At 33.0% G+C, this 26,374-nt stretch overlaps 1 protein-coding gene across 1 annotated transcript in view; it reads left to right on the forward strand.

The window, feature by feature from the left end:
- The window catches only part of Dpyd (dihydropyrimidine dehydrogenase), a 798,303-nt gene that overhangs the window by 225,888 nt on the left and 546,041 nt on the right, over positions 1–26,374 (forward strand). The window contains exon 8 of the mRNA XM_076863439.1: positions 4,251–4,338. Within this exon, the coding sequence (XP_076719554.1) occupies positions 4,251–4,338 (88 nt within the window). The remainder of the gene's footprint in view (positions 1–4,250; positions 4,339–26,374) is intronic.

Genomic DNA, 26,374 nt, shown 5'->3' on the forward strand with positions numbered 1-26,374 from the left:
GGAAATATTCTGAATTATTTCATTAAACAGATTGTTCATTCCCTTTGTTTGTAACTCTGTGCCTTCCTCTATTCAAATAATTCTTAAATTTGGTCTTTTCCTTTTCTCCCATAATTTTCAAATGTTCTGCTCATGTTTTCTTAACCATCTTCACTGTGTGGTCAACTTTATTTTTAAGATTATATATTTTGTCTTCATTGTCTGAGGTCTGTCTTCCAAGTGATCTAATCTGTTGGTGATGCTTTGAATTGAGTTTTTAATTAAATTTATTGTTTCCTTCATTTCAAGGATTTCTGGTTTTTTTAGAACCTCTATCTCTTTATTGAAGTAATCATTTGCTTCCTGTATTTTCTTATGTAGTACTTTACCAAAATGATCTTTTGTTCTCTGTGTTTGCTGTCTTACATCACCTTAATTCACAGAACATTTTAATTAGGTACATCCTGAACTCCTTCTCTGACATTTCTTCTTCTGTGCTGACCATGTATTCTAATAAGGTAGTATCTTGGTTGGTTTGGAGTACTTTCTTCCCTCGTTTTTTTTAATGTGGTTTATGTGTCTTCCCTTCTAGCAGTGCATATTTAAGGTGTTACAGTTTTTACCCCATAGGTTTATTGTTTCCCTGCAGGGTTCCAATGCCTCTCCTTTAAGAGGGAGAACAATATTAGCAGATCCCAATACAAACCATGTACAGCCTTAAAACAAATAGCTTCTATTAAGACATATATGGTTTTGTCACAATATACATAAAGTGAGTTTACTTATTATCTACAATATAAAGAACAGATTTACAAAAGGTTCTACAGTTTCTGATGGTGAACAAAGAGAGAACCAGGGGTCCAGTGTACCATGATGTGTTAAGGAGGTAGGAGGTAAGGATATAGAGTTAATGTAACTTATGAAGTGTGAAAGAGGAATCAAGAGAATTTGACTAGCAGCAAGAGGAAAGAGAGAAAGTGATTTTGGTAAGACAATAGAAAGAGTACAATAAGCAAACATAAAAATTAAGAAAAATAAAAACTGTAAAAATAGGAGATAAAAGAATATACAACTCAACTTGCAATATACAATTATATACCCCAATTTTAGTAACTTGATCCATGAAAAGTACTTGGTTTCACAAGTGTTGGGGATGTGAGGGAGGGAGAAGAGAGAGAGAAAGAGGGAGAGAGAGAGGGAGAGAGAGAGAAGAAAAAAGAAAAGGAAAGAAAAAAGTCTCATAGGAAAATTAAAAGATTGTTTTTGTTGGAGTTCAGTATTTTTACTTCTTCCCTTCTCATCCAATAGGTGGGGTTGTCTGTTTATTTGCTTGTAGGATTATAAATCAGTACAGCCACTATGGGTGATGCATGTGGAAGTTCCCCAAAACTGAAAATAGATCTACCTTATGATCTAGCTGTATCACACCTTGGTATTTTCAAAAAGAATGGAAGTAAACATACTTTAGAAATATGTGAGTGCTCATGTTTACCACAGCACAATTTACCATAGTCTAGTTATATAATCAGTCTAGTTGTCTGTCAACAGATGAATGGATAAAAAATGATAACATATATCCAATGGAACCCTATTTAGCCATAAAGAAGAATGCTATTATGTCCTTTTCAGAAAAATGGATGGAGTTGAGCAGCATCATATTAAGCAAAATAAGTGAAATCCAGAAAGACATATGCTATATGTTTTCTCTCAAATTCTAGGGAAGAAAAAAATAAAACAAAGGATCTCATGAAAGTAGAAAAGACACAAGTGTGGTATTTGATGTGTTTCAGAGTTCTTCATTATTAGTTCATCTTGCTTATCTCCTTACTATGAACTTCCAAACAGTTATCTTATATGATATATAAAATTAGATTTACTATCTTAAGAAGACAAAAAAATGACACTCTATGATCTAGTCTCATTCATCTTTTCTCCATACTTCTCTTTCCATACCTTGATTTGCACTCTGTGTTTCAGAAATGCCACATTTTCAGTAGACCTTTACATGAAGTACCTTCTTCTTTCTCTTTGCTGATGATGCCAGCACTGCTCTTCATTCTTCCTTTAACCTCAAAGGACACAGCATAGCTGTGTCCTCTGAAGGGAGACTATATATGTGGTTTTTGATTAAGGTTGTTTCATCTTTTGTCCTTTCCTATAATAATTTGTAAGAATGAGGATACTTGTAAAAATTTTTATGTCTCTTTTGTGGATTGACTGAGTCAGACTACAGCAGAAGAGAGCTCTGCTTAAACACTTTATGTGTGAGGTGCAATCATTATTATTTCACTGGTAAAAGCTTTTCATTCTCTCTAGTGCAGAGTAGATACATTTGCTTTTAGGAACATGATGCCTTCAGAAACCAACAAACCTGACCAGGCATTCTACTTTCTTCTTTGTCATGGGGAATACAAGATGCAGCCATATGAAATTTTCTTTAGAAGGAATATACTGGTTCACCCCTGGCATCTGGCTCTCCATTTTATTTGAAGTGGCTAGTCCCTGATTATAGGGTATGTCTTCCACCCTTTGGAGTTCATGTGTCTTAAAGTCTTCAGCATACTTAACGTCTCTTGCTTATGCTATATGATGTGCAGAATTTTCCCAATGTAATGGATCATGATGACTTTTTTGGGGAAGTCCAGATTGCTACAGGTTACATATATTATTAGTGAAGTTGACATATTTTTGATACAAACTGTAGAGGAATATTCTTATCTATACTCCCTGAATGTGAACTATTGATGATTCATTTTCTAATCAGAGTAGAAAAATATATGCATTCACCAAATCAATGGACACATGCAGTTCCCCCATGGCATTATAAATTTGTCAATATCACAAAAGGTGTTACAGTTTTTACCCCATAGGTTTATTGTTTCCCTGAAGGTAGACTGCATAAGCCTCCAGTAGTCTACATTCATCCTCCTGTAATCATCTGTTCTCAACAAGGGCCAAACTGGTTAATTAAATGGGGATTTGATAGGGGCTTCCATTTCTCCACATTCTACCTTCCCTTCTCCCCAGACTTTGGATATAATATGTGTTTGATCAGATTTCAGAAGTTTTCATGTGACATTCCTAACAATGATAGTTGATAGAGGTCTTATTCCACAACCAGAGAAGTGACATGGAGATTACTTCAACTGATAAGTGAAACAATTTCAGTAATGCCCTTGGAGACTAGGAGAATGCTCACTCACAGGGTTAGTGGTCTGAGAAAGCCCACAGTTAACCAGATTTCATTCAGCCTCCCTATTTCACTCTTCCATAGGTTGCCAGTCTGTGTCTCCAAGTATCAATGTCAGTGTAGCACCTGGCTCTATTATTTCTTGAAATGTCTGATTATTCCCCTTTTCCCAGTGCACAGTTGCCTGGGCAGATGGCCATGGTTTCTTCTGGGCACTAGGGTAATCGTTAAGCATCTACTTGCCAGGATATTGTCGTGTCCTCTTCCTAGGAACTTGGCTTCCTTTTCAGTCTGCAGGTTCCACATCTGAAAATTGATTCATGTCCGGGGATTGAACAAAGTACTGTGACTTTTAGTGGAGGTGACTACCCTAAACCTCCTAACTCTCTTCATCTTACCCAATGTGGTTTGTGCAAATTCTGTCTATTCTGTATCTGTTGAATTCTCACTTCCACTCTGCATTCTTATCCTTACGATCTTTTACTAGAATTCATCTTTCCATTCTCTGAACTCCCATACGTACGTGGCAGTCACATTGTCTTTTGTTGTAATTATTTATTTGTGTAGATTTTCTGCCCCTAGTTGATTAAATGGAAGCAGGTATGGCATATCATTTATCATTTTATTGCTTCAAGTACCCTGCATAATGCTTCAAACATATAAGCAAGCTAGGAAAGTTTACTGATTTGATTTTAATTATACTGCCTTTTCTTCTGCATTTATCCCTTAAATAAAATATATTTATATTCTATTCATAAAACATTTATATTTCCTTTTTTAAAAGATTCATTTAAAAAAATTGGCACAACAGATTTATTTTGTTTATTTAGTGTTTTTTAATTTTATTTTATTTAATGTGGTGCTGGGGATCAAACCCAGTGCCTCCTGCATGCTAGGCAAGCATTCTACCACTGAGCCACAACCCCAGCCCCTATATTTTCTTTATGTAAGCCTATATAGTAGAAGATAAAAGTATTTCTACATATTACTTATGGAATATTATATATAGATTTTTGTCAAATTTCTTTTAATGTTAAGTGTTATGGTTAAATTACATTATTCAAAATGTTATTTCTTGTAGATAATTTGTGGTAAAAGTCTTTCAGTGAATGAAATGACTCTCAGCACTTTGAAAGAAAATGGCTACAGAGCTGCATTCATTGGAATAGGTGAGTAGCTTACTTCTAAATATTTTTATTGTGTTTATAAAAAATTCCTGACAATATCCACAAAAATGACTGCATTCAGACATTTTTATTGGAAGTTGTATCTGTCCACAGAATAACAGACAGTATTGATTGGTGATATAACTAAATTTCCATTATATACTTAGTTGTGCTGCTTCATCTTCTTTATGGATAGACTTTGGCGAGACGGTCTTTTGTTTTTCGATTCACCACATCATGGTAATGAAAGCTAGTGGGCATCTCTAGAAAGCAAAGATTTTTTAAATCATGAAATGGAATCTCAGATAAGTATAGATGCAATATCTTTTTTCTATGATACTGTAATGTAATTTACTAACAATTGAAAAATTACCTCTTTTTCTATTTATTTTTTAAATTTCTGAGAACATTTAGAAAGTTTGCCTTGTTTTCTCTTTCTTTCTTTCTTTTTTTGTATTTAGCTGAAATTAAAGATGTTCATAGTTCTGAAGATCCCAGGGACTTTGTTGAGCTAGATGCAGATGCACATGTTTGTATTATAGCTCCTTATTTTGCCTACATACCCCATGGATGTTGAGTTTTCTAACATTTTTTTCTACTTATTCTTTATTTTGAGAAACATAGAGATCAAATACTTGAATTTTTTGCCTAATAATCTTTGTATTTATATACGATTATACTCTAGACAATTATGACATATAAACTGAGTATGTTAAATTGTTACCACTTTAATAGAATTTATCCCTCATATCTCTTAGTTTTTTTCTTCTGCAGTTTCCACTCTCTGAACATACATACATAATAATAACTCTTCATAGAGAGGTAAAGTTTCACATCTTCTTCTCACATCTCTTTAAGTGATCACATGCTGGGTTTCATTTATTTGCGGGGGGGGTCTCCTCTTTTGTTGCATCTGTAGAATGAAATTATCACTAATATTTCATCACCCACTAGATTTTTCTTTTTAGAAAGCAACATATTATCTTATGAAAGAATTGGTATCAAGTCTAAGGGAAGTACTGTCACTAGTTTTATTTAGATGAAAATTTTGGGGAAGGGAAATAAATTTGCACTGTCTTCAAGTTCCTAAGTGTCAGTATTGAATATTCTTCCTGTGAGTCCCAGTGTCATCAGTATTTTCTGTATTATTTTCATTTAAGTACAATATTTGTGTAATTCAAGAATAGGAAGGGGAAAACAGATCTCTTATTTCCCCTAGATTTTATTTTCAGAGGTGACTTTGTTTTTATTTTACAACATTACCTGACTTTGGTTTCATTTTACAACATTATATTTATCTTGAGAATTTAATTTAAAGAAATAGAGTGAGTATATACCATATAGTATATTATACCAATACTAGCAATTTGTAAGTTCTTGTTACTATCAACAAACACACATTCAAAATGATAGTTTCATTGTAAATGGAAAATTTAGCTAGGCATTAGGTATCAAATATTGGTGATGTTATCAACTAACTATTTAAAGTTAATCTTTGAGCTTTCCAACAGCAGTTATACTAAAATATGTGGTTTCCATTATTGAAGTAGTATTTACTAATACAATTGCACATATTTCTATGAACTTTTTTTTTTCCACAAAGAATGTTTGCACTAAGGAAATAGGGGCCAAATAAGTAATTAGTATATTGAAATATCACCAAGTTAATCTCATAAGAAGTAAAGTGTCACAAAAATTTGTATTAAATGGTTTATAACTCTTAGTAATTGTAACTGCAAAATTAAGATACATGTTCTGTCGAAAATAATCATGTTTCTTGTTTTTATTTTATTTATTCCATTGAGCTCCTTTACTTCAGTTATTTGATAGTGCTACACCCTTTCATAATACAGTGGTCTCCATTTGACTCTGCACTCTGTGAATGCAATGTTTAAAATGTGGTGTCCTTTCATAGTTATGTTGCTGTGCATTTTCATGCTGAGCAGTGAATCTTTTGACATTTTGGTGTAGTGATGTGAGGAATGCAGTTATGTTCTGTTTCAGTATTTTGTATGAAATATATACAAGAAAGTTTCATCTTGTCAAAAAAAATCTTTAGTCTGCAGAAGACAAGTAGCCTCATCCTCTAGGAAATGTTTATTTGACACTCTTGATTGTTGATTTGGGAATTTATGACCTTTCTATTAGAACAGAACTGTCTGTTACTTGGACAGCCTCACAACCTTACATGCTTTTGTTCATTAACCTTGCTTCTATATAATAATTAAACTTCACTCACTTATTTATCCTTTCTCACTGAATTTGGAGGAATAAATAGCAGCATAGGAATTCTGTATTGCTTTGGGTATAGGTTTGGGCACTTTAAGAAAACAACAGAGGCTGAAACAATGAGCAATCAATCTGTCCTCAGTTCTCTCTCTTATAACGATGGGAGCCATTTTTAATACCTTACATCTTTGGTCTTTGGTGGGTAACCATGTGCACATTCCTATTAGCAGAAGTGGAAAAGGAAGAAAGGCAGTTCCTTCCCCTTAGGTTTAGGATGCAGAAGTTGTACATTTCACTTCCATTTTCATCTTATTGTCTATAATGTGGTTATATGACATACCTTACAGCAAAGGATGATGCTGGGATATGTTGTTTGTTTGTTTGTAGCAAGGTGAACAGAATCCTCATTAAACATCCAGTATTACAGGGAAGGAGGATAATGGATATAGAGGATAGAGACACCTGAGGTTTTCTGGTACAGGTATACATTATCATTGATATTTGACACAATGAGATCAGTATCATACTTAGTAGCAAAAAGAAAAAGTACTCTTAGGACTTAGTGTTTTCATATTGGTTACGTAGTTAGCTTATAAAAATGGTGATGCCTTCTCTTTGTATAGTTGGGATTGTGTACTTGTAGATATCTTGTGCTTTTAACAACTGTCTTATTCTATACTATTTTACCTAAAAATATGCATATTATATATGACAGTAAGATTCATTCAGTAAGCACACTGTATTAACATAAGTGTGTTCTGATGGCTACTTATTTCAAATATTACATGTAATATTGCTGGGGAAAAGTCACTCTTAGATTTTCTCCTAACAATACAAATGAAGTCCATGAAGTCTTTATCAAATTGTATGTATATTATCATGAGTCTTAAACAGTTATATCTCTTTAACCCTGAGAGGTTTAGTGTCTTATAAGTAGTGAAATAAAACCTGATGTCTTAGTCAACATTAGGTTTAGTTGTCTTTGCAATAATTGTTCTTTTTTAATAGGCACTGAATTTTGGGGAGTTTTACTGCAATAAAAGCACCTGCACAGGGAGTTACTGTCACTGTTCAGAAGTAGCATATTAGAGCATCCTCTATATAAGACATTTTTAAAATGCTGGCTGGCTCACCTTGGTTAGTCTTGAAATTAATATAATAGATTATGACCATTTTTTATTTTACAAAAATAAGCAGAAAACAACAGAATAGAAAATATCAAAATATATTACATTTAGCTTTTCAGTTTTGAGGTTTACTTTTTCTTCTTCTTTCTTTTCTTTTTCTTTTTGGAACTGGAGATTAAACCCATGAGTCCATGAGTTCTCTATTGCTGAGCTACATCTCCAGCCCTTTTTATTTTTTTAGTTTGAGGCAAGGTATTGCTTAGTTGCCCATGCTGATCTTGATCTTTCAGTCTTCCTTATCTCCCTAGTTGTGCAGATTTTAGGCATCTTCCACCATGCCTAGCCAATTTTGTGTATTTAATGTAAGTGCTTGTACACACAAACTGCATAGTATATAAAAAGATTTTTTTTAAATGTGGCTTAATAGTCAAAATTTGATATCCACTGCTAGACTTTGTAAGAACCCAAAGGTAGTAGTCACCTTTTATTTCCGGTAGTATGCCCAATGCCGACCAATAAGCAGCTATTTCGTAAATTAAGTATTGAATGATTGCAGTATTCCAGGCACTATGCTAATAATTAAAATAATAAAGAAATTTGAATTCTGTGTTTTACTTGGGTAACAACTTTATCACTGAGCTGGACTCTCAGTTTTTGCTTTTTTCTTTCTGAGTATTCATTATATGCTATTTTCTATCTGATATGTTCACAAAACATGGTAGTACTAAAAACAAGCTAAGTGGCCAAGTAAGAGAAAGAACTTACTAAGACACCCTCACATAATTTGTTAAACTTTCTATATTTTTCTGATGAGGTTTTCAAGATTTTTGTTATAAAACGTGGGAGAGAGAAGGAGTTACAGGGGAGAAGATAGTGAAATCCTTGATAACTGTCACAGTTCATACCATGGAGCAGGGAGTGCGAACAGATACTATAGAGCTGAATAACCCAAATGCTTTAATTGTGTCTAGCCAAAAGATTTCTTTTGAATTTGCTTCATGTGATGTATCACTACTACTACCCTTTCTTAAGGCTGCTGGACTACTGTTGTAGCCCCTTAACTAGTCCCTTTGGTCACAATTACCCATATAGCAGAAATAGTGGTTTTGCCTAAATCAGATCTCATCCTGTTGTTCTCTCATTAAAAATTTCCTATAGTATCCCACTTGCTTCTGGATTAAAAAAAAAAATCTCAATGATGGCTAATGTGCTTATTAGCTCAAGACCCTGGGTTCAATTTCCAGAACCACTAAAATTAAACAAAACAAAACAAACAAAAAAACAGCTGACAAAGTTTCTCATGATTTTGTCACAGTTTATGTCTCCAGTTATCTTATCCAGTAATTTATGTGTTTTAGCCATTTGGAATTTTTTTCAGTTTTACCACATCTACATTTTTTCTGCCTCAGTTTTTTGGACATGAACCTAGATCCATCTTTATTTGCATACCTATATTCTTAACTTGGACATCCTTTTTTTACTTTTACTCTTTAGGCTGAATAAATGCAAATTCTTCCTCAGTGCATCTCCACGCCACTGTGTTTTCCTATTCCTTTTCTGGATATCCAGATCAGAGTCTGTACTTTAGTATATCATTTATTTCCCTGTGTTATAATTGACTAGTCATATGTTGGTTTCCACTACTTGAAGTTAATTTCTTAAAGGCAGAATGTTCTGTCTGCCTTATTAATTGACAGATCTTCAGTAGCCTAGCAATGTGCCTGAAACATAGTAGGAACTCTTTAATTGAAATATTTTTAAATTATTGATTTTAATGAAAACACTTTGATGATTTGTCAAAATAAATGTATATGATTTTTAATAGGTGGAAATTTTGGAGCATTACAACATTGACCAAATCTAGGGGAAAATATAGTTTACATTATTATGAAGTCAATATTATTATATCAATGAAATAATAAGTAGAAATAGTGATATCAGTGATGGTGTTATGGATAGCAGTTACTGTAATAGCTAATATTGTATAAGACTTAATTCTTAAAATAGTCTATCCTATTAACTGTTAAAATAGCCCTAGAGGTGGATATTATTAACACATTTTTATGGATAAGAAAATTAAAGTTAAGAAAAGTAAAAGAAAACTAGTAAGTGGCCACTAAATGTGGAAAATCAATTTTACAGTGAGGGATGGAAAATTTTAACAAATGCAAATGTTCATATTTCAACATAAAGGGCTGCTGCAGACAGGACTGAAAGCCAGCATGTTACCTGATGACACCTGCCGACATTGTAACATCCTATTGAAGGTTCTGGAACATGGTGACCTTATACTCTGGAAGAATTAGTCTTTATATTTAGACTCACTATTTTCATTGTTACCACCAATTGGTTTTTCAGTTACCATAGAAGAATCTTTTTTGAATGTGAAGATTCTCAAATATTATAACAGCTGAAGAAAAGATAATTACAATTAAATAAATCCATTGAGAGATTGTGGTATTAAATTTGTTACAGTGTGGCCTTTAGTTAAATCTCTTGTGCCTTCTTAGAGGCAGAATTCTTCTCTGTAGAAGTTATTCTTAATTAGCTTCTTAATCAGAAATTTCTAAATTGTACATAATCATGAATGCTTTTTATTTATTTAGAAGAAAATACCATGAAGATTTTAGACTACCATTTTACCTCTGTCCCCATATAAAAACTGAAGTTGTTTAGTTGATATCCACATTTATGAATAGTTTGTTTAAAAATAATAAACCTGACTTAATTGTAAGCAAAAAAAGTCATGAATATTTTGCCAATCTGATTTTTTTAATTTGTAATATTGTTTAATCTAGTGTCACTTGTAAGTACTCTGGTATAATTGTGAGATGGCTCCCAAGAATTTGAAAATGAGGGAAATAGAATTCCAGCTGAGAGTTCATTAAATCATCTCTTAATGAGTTCACGCAAAGCCCCCAGAAGGAGATAAAATAGATGTAGGGCAATTATTCTTTGATAGTATTAACATGTCTATAGAAAGAGCATATTAATCTGTAGAAGCAGGTACTAGGGGCTAGTCACCTTTAGAAGCATATAAGAAAAAAAATGAAATGAAAGTGAGGAAACACTGGTGATATCTCTTTAAAGGCATTTAAATCAATAGCACAGGATTCTTTGAGTCCTTATCCTTAGATATCCGGGTAAGCACATTTGAAAACCTCTGAATCTAATCCTACGCTCATCAAGCAGATACTGATTCCACAGTAGTTCAATAGCAGAACACAGTGCGAATCACGCCAATAATAGCTTGTCCCTATGATTCTTTGTCCCTCTAAACCATGCTGATTCTCCTTGTAATGTGATATTCTGTTAAAGGCTCAGATATTTCTAGTTGCTTTTTATTGTGCTCAGAATGTCAAATTGTCTTACTATCACTTTCAAAGGCTACAATAGCTGTCTGAATTTATCCTTTTAACCTTAAATCTACCACTTTACAAACCTCTCCCACCATTTAGTATCTATCCATTCTTCCAGAGGTGTATTTTGCCAGCATTGTTTCTCTAGTCTTTCCTTTATGGACAGAGATCTTGCAGTCTGTCTCTACATGCTAGAGTCAATGCTGCTTGGAATATTCATCACGAATGACACTTCCTTCATGGGATCATGTGATCCAGCTAAGATAAGTGCTCATTCTGTGTTCATATATAATGAGCTGTTTCATGTCATTTATGGGAATAAATACAATATTCTTTTTATACTTTTCATTGTGCACATATATATTCCTCTCCTGGCCACCACCAATACTGTATATTAAAAACTTATGAGATCAGGGATTTATTTTCATCTTTGTATTCCACAAGTTCAGCACATTTATTGACACATAGTAAAGCATCAAAAAAGTATTTCTGAAGTTTAAAAAAATTGAGAGAGGAAACAGAAGAGAAACAATGGAAGAAATGAAAAGCTGTGTTATATCTTCTGTAGATGTAGTGTGGCTATACATGCTCACTTTGCCTTTTAACATTCGTGGATCTCTTCAAGAATCACCTACTCTCATCTCTCTCTCTCTCTGTATCTTTCCAGGCATCGTCCACATTCATATCTTTCTCTCTCTCTTTCAACAGTATTCAAAGCAATGTTCATTGGTTCTGATTAACCACTAAAGCCATTCTTAAGTCATTTTTACATTTGTACCCAATCATTACATCAAATATTACACTATTATGCTGAATAGTACATGTTTTCTTTGAGAATTTTTGGTTAAATTTTAAAGGTAGATTTTATTTTCTTATGAGCATTTAAGAAGTGTTTTACATTTATATAAGACAATCTTTTTAAAATAGTGGCTTTTATGTTGATAGAAATTCTTACACATTATTGATGATCAATAAATGTCTAATTAATTAATTAAAATAGATTTCTCTTACAATGCTCTATAGCCTTTATTCTTTTTATTTAGAAAATCTTAAAAATATATTTTAAAATTTCAAACATTTTTATATGCTTTGGATTTATTGCTATGAAGACATGGAGGAATTTCAGTTATATTTTATATATACATTCCATGGATTAAATGTGTATTTCACTTAAGTAGTTGCCTAAATTAGAGAAGGAGAAGATTTTTGGTCTTTTCATTGTTCAAAATTAGTTTTCTTTTAGTAGTTCCCAGTGGCTTAGTTAACTCTTACAAATCAGTTGAGAAGAAAATTGGAAAATTATTGGAAGTAAGTGAAGTGTGGTCTTTGAATTTCTGTTTATGGTTACCAGGAAAATGTTTTCTATGGGAGAAAATTATCACACTACTGGAAGGATATTTTATTGAAAATATATTATTGACATTGTCTCAGTCAGCTTGGCATGATATATAAAATGTCACATAGAGGCTGGAAGTCTGAGAATAGGTGCCAGCATGGTTGGCTATGATGGGGCCCTCTTCCTGGTTTTCAGATGGCAGTCCTCTTCCTGTGTCCTCACATGACTTTTTATTTGTTCGTGTACAAATAGAAAAAGGGCTGTGGTATATTTTCTTTTTTTAAATAAATGAACTAATCCTGTGATGTGACCTCACCCTAATGACTTCATTTAAACTTAATCTAAACTCAAAGGCCACATCTCCAAATGTCATTAGATTGGCTGTTAGAGCTTCAAAATAGGACTTTTAAGGGTACACCCATTTTCAGTTCATGAACATCATCATATTGTTATTTTTTTAATGTAGCAATCGTCTTAAGAGTTCTGGCTTGTCCTTGAGAGATAGGATCTTGATGCTGATGTATAAATTTTGGAATAATTAACAAACCTAGAGGTCACCAAGGTATTGGATATCATCATAGGAGAATTAAAGATGTCATAGTACCCCCCTCCAATTTGATAATGTTGAATGTGGAATAATTCAAGACTACATTGAATGCATATGTACAATTGATAATGATTTTCAGTTAAAGCTAGGAGGTACAATACTGGAGAGCTATTTTCACACTGCAAACCCTACAACTCTGCTTATCTCACCCTTTTGTGAACAACTGCTCATTAAAATTTGGTAAAACAAAGAACACAGAAAGAAAGAAAGAGGGGTTAGGAAGAAAGGCATGATACGTGCAAGTTGGAGGAAACTAGATATAGTTCTACATACTTATATTTCTTTCTAGAAATATTCTAGTACAGAAATATGAAACTTCTCAGAATAATTTTTGTGTTATTTATTACTTATTTCCTGTTTATACAGATTAGGCTACACCATCTTTGGTTGGCAGGATTAGATAAAATATACTAATACTCTGATGTATAAACAATTTCTTTGACTTGACTTTAAATGCTTAAAATTTATGTGCTTTGAAGCAAGACAGAATGTCTTCTAAAAGATTTTATTAACACACAGTATTTTATGTAGTATTTTTTTAGAAGCAGTATAGTTGAAATTATTGTCAAATAAGTTTTTCTCCAGATCTTGCCTTTGAGTTGTTTAAGGAACAAGTTCTCAATTCCCCAGGTAGAATGTAATTTGGTTTTACAACTTTCTCCTTTTGTTATGCTCACATTAGTTAGTAATATTATAAGTTAAACTTGGAATTGCTATATAGGAAAACAGTAGTGAAATAATGATTAATTTAAATATTAACACGTTTATGGAAAGTTTTTGAAGCAAAGTTTTGATTTATTTGCTTCCTTATCTCCAAATGTGTAAGGATTCTTGATGTATGTTATCCTCTTCTGATTAGCCATGCAGTGCCACCTGGTGTGCAGATGGAAGGAACTTACACGTCAGAGGCTCTGTTCACACCCACCCCCACCACACACAGCTTACATGGCAGAAAGTTAACAGATGTTCACTTTGCTTGTGTTACTGAGATAAATTGTGCATCCAACTTTTAATTCATAAGTTAAATTTGGAGAATAAGATATTGATATTTGGGTTAGTCTGTCAAAGATTATGTTAATACTTCCAATTTATGGAAAGAAAGATATTTATTTAATTAAAAAATGTCTACCTTGGACCCTTTCGTTCTTATTATTTGTGTTTCCATTTTTTCTTTCTTTTTTTTTAATTTACATGGTAGTTTTGATTTTTGAGGCTTAGGGTCTGTATTCACAGACAATTATCAGTAAAAGAATAAATTTAAGATTAATATTTGCCTGGGAAATATTTTTTTTAATTAGAAGAAAACACTTTCTTTTGTCTTTTGTAAAGTCATACAATAGTCTCATGCTTTCCCTGTTCTTATTTCTTTGATGTTACTATTGGCTACTTGCATTTTAAAGTGTATGTGGAAACTTATACAATATACCTGGCAGTCTGCAAAGGACAATAAATTGCAAAAAACTTACAGCACATTTAGAAAAATAATAAAACTTCTTCAGTGCAATTTTTAAAAAAATTGTAAACATAGTAAGTATAGCTAAACATTTCTTAGAATATTGGCCAACATTATTTTTAATTTTGCACATTATTTTTAATTCTCAAAATAATTTTGGATTGGTATTGTATCTTCATAGATAGATATACATACATATATGTAAATTATGCATAAGATGTTTGATAACTTTCTCAAGTACTAGAATCTGGATTTGAACTGAACTATATATTGGTGAAGTGCAGAGTTAATCAACAAAGTGAATTAGTAAATAAGAACTTCTCCCATAAAATTGATATTTATCTTTCTGATATTATAAGGGCCTTAAATGGACTCCAAATCAAACAGATGAAGGGGTAGGACCAAAATGAGCAGAAATATCAGTTTGGAAGAGGCAATTATATATTTAAAGTTATTTTGTTTTCTTTGTGGTGCTGGTTTCCAACCCAGGGCCTCTTCTATGTTACACAAGGACCCTACTATTGAGTTACATTCCCAGGGGTAATTATTGAGAGAACTTAAATATCTTCTAATTTAAATTTCTAACTACTGAAGAAAAGCAAGTTAGCTTCACAGTTCTTCTGTAAAGGAATAGATAGCAAATATTTCATGTCTGTGGGCCATATAACCTCTTTTGCAACAATCACCTCTTTGTTTTTGTATTGTGAAAGCAGATATAGAGTATATATAAGCAAATGAGTTATAGTTATGTGTCAGCAAAACTTTATTTAACAAGAATAGGTGGGGGAAGATTTGCTTAGCAGGCTATACATCAAGGAATTACTTAAGAATATCAATTGCTTATTATTTTCTTTAGCTTTGAGACAAGAAAAATATTTTAAGTAAAAATCTATTTGCCTTATAAATCAAAAAATCAAATTAACTTTTGTATAATCAAATTAACTTTTTATTCAAGTCTAATAGAACTTGAATTGTTTTGAGAATATATACCACTTTGTAGAACATATTTTAAGAACATCAGGTCCTAGCTAGGAAGCAAAAAGTACATTCATAACTAATTATTTGGTAATAGCACTTTAAAATAGTTAATTTATGTGAATTCCTACATTTTAGTGTTCACTAAAGCACTTGGGTTCCTCATGTCTTAGTTTTGATTTTAGCAAGTAGTTTATTTAAAAGAAAATTCAAAAGCAGATTTTTCCTGATGCCATGCCTATGTTAAGTTTTAGAAACATTATTTAGATAAAGCTGCTATTTTTGTTTCTTTCTCAGATGTACTGTTTTACACTTTTAAAGTAAATCTTCAGTAAATACTAACATGTCCTGTAAATGATAACATACTTTATTTCATAGTTTTTAAAAATCCACAAATCTAAATTGCCGCAGTCTGGCTGGGCACAAAATCACGAGCCACTCACAGTCTTGTAGATTCAAACAGCAATTCTTTATTCCCGAACTCTCACCGGCACTCTGCACGCACGTTCTGGGAAAAATACACCCTCTACCGGGCTCTGCATACCAAATACCCTCTGAATCCCGCGAGAACTCAATGGGAACTCAAGGAGTGGGCGCCTGAGGCAGCAGGATAAGCCCTATTCCCAGCAGGATCCACCCTAAACCCGGATCCACCCTGGTCCTTGAGCAGGGTCACCTTTCTCAAACATTCATGCAATGTCACTGCAAATGACCTGGGTCCAAGGCAAGCGCATTTCCACAATGGAGAGTCCTCCCTCTAAGCAACATTGGGTAGGATGACAAGGAAATTGCCATGCATCATTCCTACTTGGCTATGGCTCTCAGCACTACATCACAGAGGGAATCAGTGAGAACTGAAATTAATTTGTTTTCTATAACTTTATTGCCATTTCTCAAGGTATATCTTAGAAATTATGATTAATGCCTGGCTTTATTGTTCTTACCAATTTTTAATGGGAGATAACAAGCTAGGCCTTTCTCTGTGAAACCTCTTCCACTTGCTTTTCCACTTTGTGGTTCTCTGTCTCTATTCATCATTATGAACTCTAATAATTATCACCTATTTTGACTTTGGCCAGGAAGTAACAACGAGACCTCCAGACCACAGGTTCTTGTATTTCTAGTGTTTAGGGAAGTAAACTGGGGATTATTTTAGAACAAGCCTTTAACTTTTATACAAGCATATCACTAATCTTGATATAAAAGACAAACAAGAGCATGTTTGTTATAAAGTTCATTGAAGACAATAGAAAAGATATTACTGATACATTAATTGGAGACAAACTCATCTGAATATAGAGTAAGAAAAAAAAAAAACCCAGTGAATAGAATTTGTGGCTTTTCTTAAGTTTAATGTAATATGCTCAGTCAGGGATACATTCTTCTGTGAAAAATGGTGGATCAAAATGTATGTAAGTTTAATATCTTTTTGATTTACTATAAAATACATTTAAGATTGGTTTAATTTTTTTGTCCTTTTTTACTTAAACTGGATCAAAGTTTGCTTTTATGCTATTTACTAAAATGCAAATTAAAGGAGTAAAAATAAAAATAATGTAAAGATTAAAATGCTTCTCATTTTTTTCAGAGGTATTATCATTTATTATATTAATATATATTTGTAATTACTAAAATGTGATCATTTTAGTATATAAAGTTATTTTCTAAAGAAACCATCTGATATAATCAAGTAATGAATTATTGAAGTTTTGTGTGTGCATTTTTTTTCTTCCACTGTTGACTGTAGAAATATTTAGTTAATGGAGCACTCTAGAGAAAATTAAATCAACGTTATATTGTTCTCTTTTTTCCCCCTTCTAGTGCATTTTTGGTAGCTATTTGACAAGAATTTCTGCAAGAAAATTTCTGTACTATTAAGACCATTTGGGCTTAGAGAAGACTAACTATGAGTCTCTAGGGAGTGGTCCGAACTGTGAGGTTTCCAATTATAGTAGTATATTCTTGAGTGTTAGACTTTTCATGTTAAGGAAATCTCATATTTCTCTATTAATGCCTTCTACTATAGTTAGGTATTGGTATTGTCTTTCTGCTCCCTGCCCTGTGTGTGTGTGTTTGTGTATGTGTGTATGTGTGTTTGTGTGTGTGTGTGTGTGTGTGTGTGTGTGTGTATGTTCTTAGCTTCCAGGCTTAGATAACTTACAGTCATCTTTTTGTGAAATGGAAGAGTGAGGGAGATATAAAATGAAAAGTTTATATTTTGCAAAGCCAACATTATCCTGAAGTTATTTTCACTTTATGATTCTTCTTTCTGTAGAAGGGTCAGAAAGCAGCATGAAGTCAAAGCATATGAAAAGCATACAAATTTCATAAGTTTTCTAGCTACTAAGCCCCCTAAGAAGAAGAAGCAAAATATGATAGATATCAAGAAAACTTGATTCAATATAATATTACAAATATTAGTTTTGAATAATTTTACACCAAATTTTTATTTTTCTACTTAATTTCCCCCTGACAATCTGTCTCTTTGAAAAAATATATTATTTGCAAGTTATCACTAGAATCCACTGATAAAATTTCAATAGCAATGTGCTGAAAGTATCAACAAATGACCTTCATTCTTGTAATTGACATAATACTAAGTCTTTCACCCTCATTGTTTCTTATGTGATGTTATTCATTTATTTATTTGTTCAGTGAATACCAAGGTCCTTATTTGTAATTAATATGTCTTTGTTATCAAGAAACTTATAGTTTTGGGGGAGACAGACATGTGAACATTTCCTGATTTGTCCCCCAGAAAACTATGCCTTTCTTTCTCACATGTTATACAATGCAATAGAATTTCAAGCATTTTGTTCATTTGCTTGTATGTACTTAACTTTTGCATCCTAAAATAAAAGCTTCAGCAAGACAAAGCAGGAACATGTGAGTGATAAGATTAGGACACCAAGATATAGGGAATATAATATGTGATCGTTTCATATTATTGCTAGAGCTTTCACGCCAGAAGTATGTCCTGATAAATAGGACCCAACACATAATAGGTCAAAATTCTAGAGGCTTTGCCTGGTATGCAAATGAGTCTAGCATTTCATTTATTTAGTGTTTATTTTGTAACATGAAAGACAAAAGATTTTGATGTGAGAGGTAAAACTTTGGTGACACTATGGAAATAGATGAGGGGAAGACAAGACCAGACCTTGGGAGATTTTATATTAAGGCCATTGCCATAATTTATTGAAGGGAAAATCAAAGACCTGATGTAAATTTTGCTGAAAGCATGAAAGAAAAATAAGGAAATACTATGGGAAAGTGTTAGCACCCAATTAAATCAGGTAAGGTCAGAGAAGGTCAGGAAAGAGCAGGAAGGGTGAGGAGGTAGGAACAGGTACAAGTTGAGAATATTGCCAACACTTCTCTGATCAACAAGCAGGATAGAGGTAAGAATTTACCAGTTAAATAAAATAAAGGCGGATTAATAGTTATTTTCTTACTTCTCATGTTTGGAATTCCTGTGACATTCAGAAATATTCAATAAACTCTGTGGTGTACCTAACTAGGTCTGAAATCAGATGAGTATGGATAGGAGAGGCAGCTTTGTGTCATTAGCTATATTCTCTCAGCAAGTCAAGCAAAACAAAGCAAAACTAGGAGTCTTGAAGCTAGTCAAATTAGATGCAATCTCATTGTTCATAGTGGTTAGAAGTAATAGCAACTTACAGGTATTATGTTAAACCATGGCATTGACAGAATTACATATTGGTCTTCATGACCATCCTAGACAGAATAAAGGAAATTGCAGCCCAGCAAAATTGTATGACTGTCAACACCACAGAGTGTTATCCTGAAGTATGCTGCACTGAACATAACTCTAATTCCACATCTAAGGATATTACTTCATCATGGCTTATTGATGGCATATTTTTTATTTTTTTGGCCCACCCTTCCTTTGACCAGGGCATATGTTAGCTAGAACACCCTGTGGTTTGAGGAGTCTCTATGATAAGAAAGAAGAAGTTAAGCTAGCCTATTTAAGGACTGAACTTCTTAGCACTGCATTTTAGTGTCAGCTGTTGGATATACAGAGCCATGTTCTCTAATACCATCCAAAATGATAGTGTTTGCTAATGAGTTGACTTGAAAAGTTCAGATATTCCTCATTCATGAAAATATAACTTGTAGAAGAAATTCTGTATAATATATGTGTATTTAGAAAAGAGATCAATTGGGAAAGAGAATCTTTTACTTCAAAAATATTATCTTGGGATTCTTAAACAAATTTCCTCTACAAGAATTAACATATGACATATTTTACAAAATTCATTGATATTTACTTCAGAGAGACATGTTCATCATATAAAGTGAGATGTAAATTCACTCCCTTTTTATCATTAACCAAAGAAAATTCTGCAAAAAATTAATAAGTAAAATAACATTTGTTGCAATTTGCTTCTTTTTAAGTTGCTCTTCCATAAAGCTTTGTTCCTGGGTTTGTATATTTTCTATTTTAACAAAAATAGTATCAGTATTTGTTTTAACAAATCTTAAAATTATTTTATTTTTACAACTGTTAAACAAATGGATCTCTAAAATTAACTTTTTTTTTTTTTTTGCCATCCTCAGAGTTAACATTGTAATCCCCAAGGTCTTGTAAGAAAATATGCATTATGCATTATGGAAACATAAAATCAGTCCTTCTTACAGATTAAATAAATTTTCATCATGAAGAATAACTGAATATATAGTCTCTACCACTGCAGGTTGATTGGTACAGAAAATAAGGGGGGAAGGTAATTTTAGACAATTTTTTTATCTCAGGGTTTATGTTTACATTCTTGAATACTGTTGTTATGCTATATTTTTTTAAACAAATGGTATTCATTGAATGTTTTCAGTTATTAAAAGCATGACAATTTTAGTTTCTATTAAATAGTCCCCTAAAAGTGCTCAGGTTTGTTATTAAGGTCACACACCTTTCAGCTATAAAGTGATAAGCTTTTCTCATCAATTTGGCCTTTTCAGAGTGTTCCCTTTTATTTATGATAGGATGCTGAAGGGATTGTGAGATCCTGCAGGAATTCTTAGCATGTTCTTAACCATTCTGAACACTGGTGCTAAGGAATGGCAAGATACTGAACATCGAAACACAGGCTGGAGGGTCAGAGAAGTGAGCTCTCTTCATCTGATTATACAGAAATGAATTAAAATCCTAAACGAGGTCATTTAGGAGATGGCAAATGTCTACTAATTAGGTTAGTGAATACTTTTTGATTACTCTGTAGGGACTATTTTGAAATGCTATGTTTGTATAGGATCCTGAATATAAGTTATAGGAGCTCTCCTTTCTGAGGTGTTTGGAAGAACACTAAAGGTTTATCAGCAACTTGAACAACTTGAGAATAAGTAAGAAAACCCAGTTGTTCTAGCAAGCGTACTTAATGCTTGTTAGAGTTTTTATTTTCTTTTACAAACATATCACATTTGTTTGAGCATCTATCACATTATAAATATCTAATTTGGCATTACTTAGAGCATTGTTTTTAAAATGTCTACTATGTGTTTGGGGATTTGTGCATGTTCTCGCTGGATCTTATTTAAACTTCACCATAATCCCAGGAACTAGGTGCCAGTTGCCCTGATTTCAATGCTTAGGAAACTGGCTCCTTGGCTTGCCTGATGCTGTTAGGTTTCTCCCAGAGGATATCAGAATCCCCAATCTGTTGTTTTCCCAGCTTCCTCAGTATCTCATGTAGTAATCATAGAGTAGGAAGTAAAGATGGTGAATGGCTTAAGGGAGAAGGAGAAGGGAAAGTTTTTCTTCTGTTTGTTTATATTCGTAGAGAAATCCAACACAGTTAATGGTAAGATAAAAATGTGAATACCAACAAATATTTAAGATGATATTTAATGGATGAAAGAACAAATAGAAATGGAAGAGCACAAACACAGGTGTTCACTTTTGAAAGATGAGAGGATATGCTTCCTCATTGACAAGGAACTAGTTTTGTGAAGATAGAAGAACATTCTAAGGTGGACCATGTCATCCAAATGAGCTCACCTTGTTTGGCCTCTCATTAGGGAAGCCCGAGGCTTTGCATGCTTTATCAGGAGGAAGTCCTGACTTGCTGGTTAAAAGCTGGTGGAATGAGCTGGAGAGCCTCTTAGGGAGGGGAGGAATGGGGGTAGAGAGAGAGGAAAACCTTAGCTTTATCTCCCGGAGCACACAGAACAGAACAGAAAATCTTAGGTGTGGTGAAAAAAATAAAAAACATAACTGCATATCAAAGTAGAGAAATATAGACAAAGAACATTAAGTTTTTACTTAACTAATTTTATATTTATAGTAGGTCTTAGTCTCTATTTTTGTTTATGGAGTGGAAGGAGACAAGAATAAAATATTTTATTATGAAAGAAGCACAAGTAAGGATAATACTTTTATTAATCCTAGTTTTATTGATTATTTATTATGAAAGCAAGAAGCTGGGGACATAGCAGTATAGCTTGCCTAGCCTGTGTGGGGTCCTGGTTTCAATACTCAAACTGCAAAAACCAAAAAAATAAATTCATAATTAAAAGCATCATTTTTCATAGTTCTTCTAATGAAATTGGTGATTATTCTTCAAATGTGTCTTCTAGGAAGTCTATAAAAATGTTATCCCTTCAAGCATATAAAATGAGACCAATGCCCCAAACTGGTTTGAGCCAGTTTTATCCAGCTGTCTGTTACACTTACGTTATAATTAGTTGCTTTGAAAGTGAGTAATTCTATCAGGTCTTTAAATAACCACATTTAATAAATTAATACAACAAGTATCTTGTATTATTGCAATTTAACAAATTCTCAGTTCTTAGCAAAACTTACATTTTATTTTACTTAAGTGTAATGATTGAATCAACCACCATGCTATTAGAGTATATCATTTTTAGGAAAAACTGTAGGACATATTATGAGTTTAAAGTTGAAGATAAATTAATCTTTAAGCATATCATGCTATGATAGCAAAGCTTTGTAGCTAAGGATTATTTGAAAATTGACTGACCATATGAATATAACATATTTATATAGAGTGAGGTAGAAATGGAAGGGATGGGATTGAGTGAAGAGAGAGAAAAAATAGAGCAAAGAAATATATATAAAATTCAATGAAGGGCAGCATAATTTGGCATTTATTCCAGACTAGTGTAAGTGAGTTCTTACACTATGTATATTTTGAAATATTCTAGATCAACTGTGTGGCATTACATGATTGGAAATAAAAAAGCAAGTTGAAAAAATCTTATTTGCTGCTTTGAGGAATGGATAATTCAAATAAGCTAAGCCTTTAGGCCAAAATTTTGGTAGAAGAAAAAAAAATGTGCTCTGATTTCTGCCAAAGACTTGATTAACTATAAGTTAAATAACACTTATTCAATATTCATGGTATAGAAACACTTCTATTATGTATTGATTTTTTGATTGATCTTTTAAAACTGTAACTATGCAGACCAATAAAGATAGCCAAAAATTGTCCATCACTGAATATGTGTAACAGATACCACTCTTATATCCATACACAAGCTATACTTCATAACATAAAATGATCATTGGAATCCCTCTCCTTGTGCTCCTGGTTTCTAGAGTGTTAATTTACAAGCACCCTGTTTGGACCTACCTAATTATATCACATGTTGTTCTATAAACATTTACCATGATTTGTACCAGGTACTGGTTGTCACAGTGAAAAGGAAAACATTTTCCTTGTCTTTATGGAGATGAAGACTTCATTGGTTGCAACATATAATAATTACAACACCATGTGATAATGTATGCAATGACTGAGAGTATCCTGGAGTTTGGTGGGTACACAATGAAGAAGCTTGATATTTCTGAAATTATTTTAACTGTGAGAGTGCATCCTGGATGGGGAGGAAGCCAGGAAAGACTTCCTGGGGAGAGTGGTGTCTTTATGGAGTTGAAACTATGGTTAGGAGATAACAAGGCAAGAGAAGGCCCACAGAAAGGTTTATTCCTCCCAGAGGGGTCAAGAGAGAAGTTGTTCAGTGAACTAGCTTTATAATAAACCTGGGTAGTTCAGTGTTTCTGAAATTGGTGATGCTGTGGTTGTTGAGTGTTTAGGCAGGAGAGTTAGGCAAGAAGTAGGTCTTAGAGGGCCTGCATAGCTTACTAAATGACTTGGATTGCATTCTGTTGAATATGAGAAGTGATCAGAACATTTTAAGAAGTGCAGGCTCTCTGGGAGAGAGATGTGAGAGCAATAAGACTAGACATGTGGAGACAAGCATGCAGCTGCTGTACAGTGAAGGTGAGAGATGATTACAACTTGAACTGGGCAAAGGATGAATTAATTAATTAATATTTAGGTCAAAATGCTTAAGTCTCTTTTCCTTATAATTTCATGTCAGGAACTTTAATGAGAAGTTTGGAAAATAAATGACCAGCTAATAAGTAGCTATCAGCATTATTCCATCTTTTAAATTCCTGAGGCTTAGTGTTCTCAATGCTTTTATTAATCTCTACATATATAGACTCAAACCTAACCATATCATAAAAGTTTAAGTCAAAATTATTATTTTCAACAAAATAAGGTTGTATTTTCCTAGCATTGGTATGTTTGAAATGATAAACTTTGAATAGCATTTGCAGATTACATAAGGTTATTTCTATAATTGGTTTCAAAGCATCTTCTCTTATTTATCTCCTTGAATATTAAAGCTCATTAGGATATGTATATTTAGATATGTAGAAAAGATTAATTTATAAAAGTAAAAATAAACATAACAGCTAATTGAAGTGCTTAATAGAGCATTAACAAGAATTGAATTATGGTATAACCAAACAAATATTTTTTGTTTTTTTTTTTCCTTTCTTGTTCTTCTGATTTACTTGGCATAAACTGTAGCTATTATTTTTGGAATAAAGTTAATACAATCTTATAAATAGAAGCAAGCAACTGAGTTGCTTATGTTTTTGTAGGTATGGTTTCTTAAGTGTTTCAACCATCACTCAGATTAAAAAATGTTTGAGTTATTATGTGAAATTCAAAATCATAAGCTGTTGTCTTGTCTGCCTTAGTGATTATTCAGGAACAATTCTAGTTAGCATTTTTTTGTGGCTAAATTTTTTGGAGCATGGGATCTGAGAAGGATTTAGGAAACAATGAGTCTTATATTCCATGTTAATGATGTAATAAATATGTTTCTAATTGGGATGTGTTATTGATGTTGATTTGTCAGTTTTTTGGTACTCTTACTATGAAAAAAAATGCAGCATAATCTGATTTTTCTGGACACCCATGGATCCTTTGTTTTCAGTGGTACCTGTGACTATAAGATGAATGAGACTTGGTGTGGAGAGGTGATGCATGCCTGTAATCCCAGTGGCTTGGGAGACTGAGGCAACTCAGTGAGATCCTGTCTCTAAATAAAATGCAGAACAGGGCTGGGAATATGGCTTAGTGGTAGAGCGACCCTGAGTTCAATCCCCAATAGCCGTCTCCCACCCCGCCAAAAGATGATGATGAATGGTATTTACACACAATATTTTAAAAATAAAACTAGTTGTTTACTTAGTAATGGCAATAGATTATGTTGTCATTGATTGACAGGAGATTAGTCAACACTACCAAAACAATTTAGCTTTATGTAACATCTGGTCATGTAAAGTTGTGGCAACTTTAAAAGTCTCAAGTGTGTGGGGAATCATGGGCAAGACTGAGTATATTAAAATTTGTAAATTTATTTTTAACATACAAATTTTAATATTCTTTAGAATTTTTAGTAAGTAAATATCTACAGAAAGCTAATTTTTTTTTTGCATATACCTTACTGGTATGCTAATTGAACAATGAGGTTACTAAAGTTTATAACCATGCAGCAGGTTTAAATTGCAGCTGAATTTGGAATTAAGTTCAAGTTCATCCTTAGAATGTAGACAAAAAAAAAAAAGTCACAACTGGAAATCAATTAATGAAGGATCCATTTTAACACAGCAAATGAAATAAAAGCAACAAAATTTGTTAAATGTCATATGTCAAAAGGAAAAAAATAGGAAGAAGGAGAAATATCAAAACGTTGGAAGATGAAAAGCAGATGGCCATATGAGATTGGATTGACTAGACACTAGAAAAGCTGAATCCTGAACTAGACTAGAGAATTTCCACCTTCCTTTGTTTCTCCTTCTCTTACTCTTTCCTACTCTCCCTACTATCCTCCTCCCCCCTCCCTCCCTCCCTTCCTTCCTTCCTTCCTTCCTTCCTTCCTTCCTTGTGCTGGGGATCAAACCCAGGGCCTGTGCAAACTAGGAAAACATCCTCCCACTTAGCTACACCTCCAGCACATCTATATTTCCATTAAGTGACTCACAATATAAGGTAACAGGTGTGCATTCAAATTTGTATCAAATGTGTACAGTCTTTAGAGTTCCTGTTTCCTTATGGTGGGGGTGGATAGGCAAATGTCAGTGCATGTGTATTACACTAATTTGGTTGCTTCTGCTACAAAAGATGTTAAGTACTTTAACTTTTATTATTAAGTCAGCAAAGATTGATTTCCCTTTTCCAAGCTGAATTTTAGAATCATCTTTTGAGGAAAAACAAAACAAGCCTACTAAACTCTATGAGAGATGATGTCTATTACTTTGGACCTGGGATACTGGCTGTGTTTCAGCAGGCAGCATTGGAAGTAACCCACACATGTCCTGAGAGCTGAAACAACAGTTTCAAGTGTGTCTCACTCTGCATGATGGTCAACAGAGGAGCAAAGCTAAGCTTGAAGACATGGCTTAGCCATGAAAAGAGAGATACTTACTTTTGTGTGTGTACATGAAAAAAAACAGAGCAGTAATTTAAAAAATTAAATCCATGACACTTCATTGTGGGATCATATAGGTTTTTCTTTTTTAAATTTTTAAAATATTTTTACTTTTTAGTTGTAGTTGGACATAATAACTTTATTTTATTTATTTATTTCTATGTGGTGCTGAGGATTGAACCC

Source organism: Callospermophilus lateralis, chromosome 7 (genome assembly GCF_048772815.1).
Source record: "Callospermophilus lateralis isolate mCalLat2 chromosome 7, mCalLat2.hap1, whole genome shotgun sequence".
NCBI classification, from domain to species: domain Eukaryota; kingdom Metazoa; phylum Chordata; class Mammalia; order Rodentia; family Sciuridae; genus Callospermophilus; species Callospermophilus lateralis.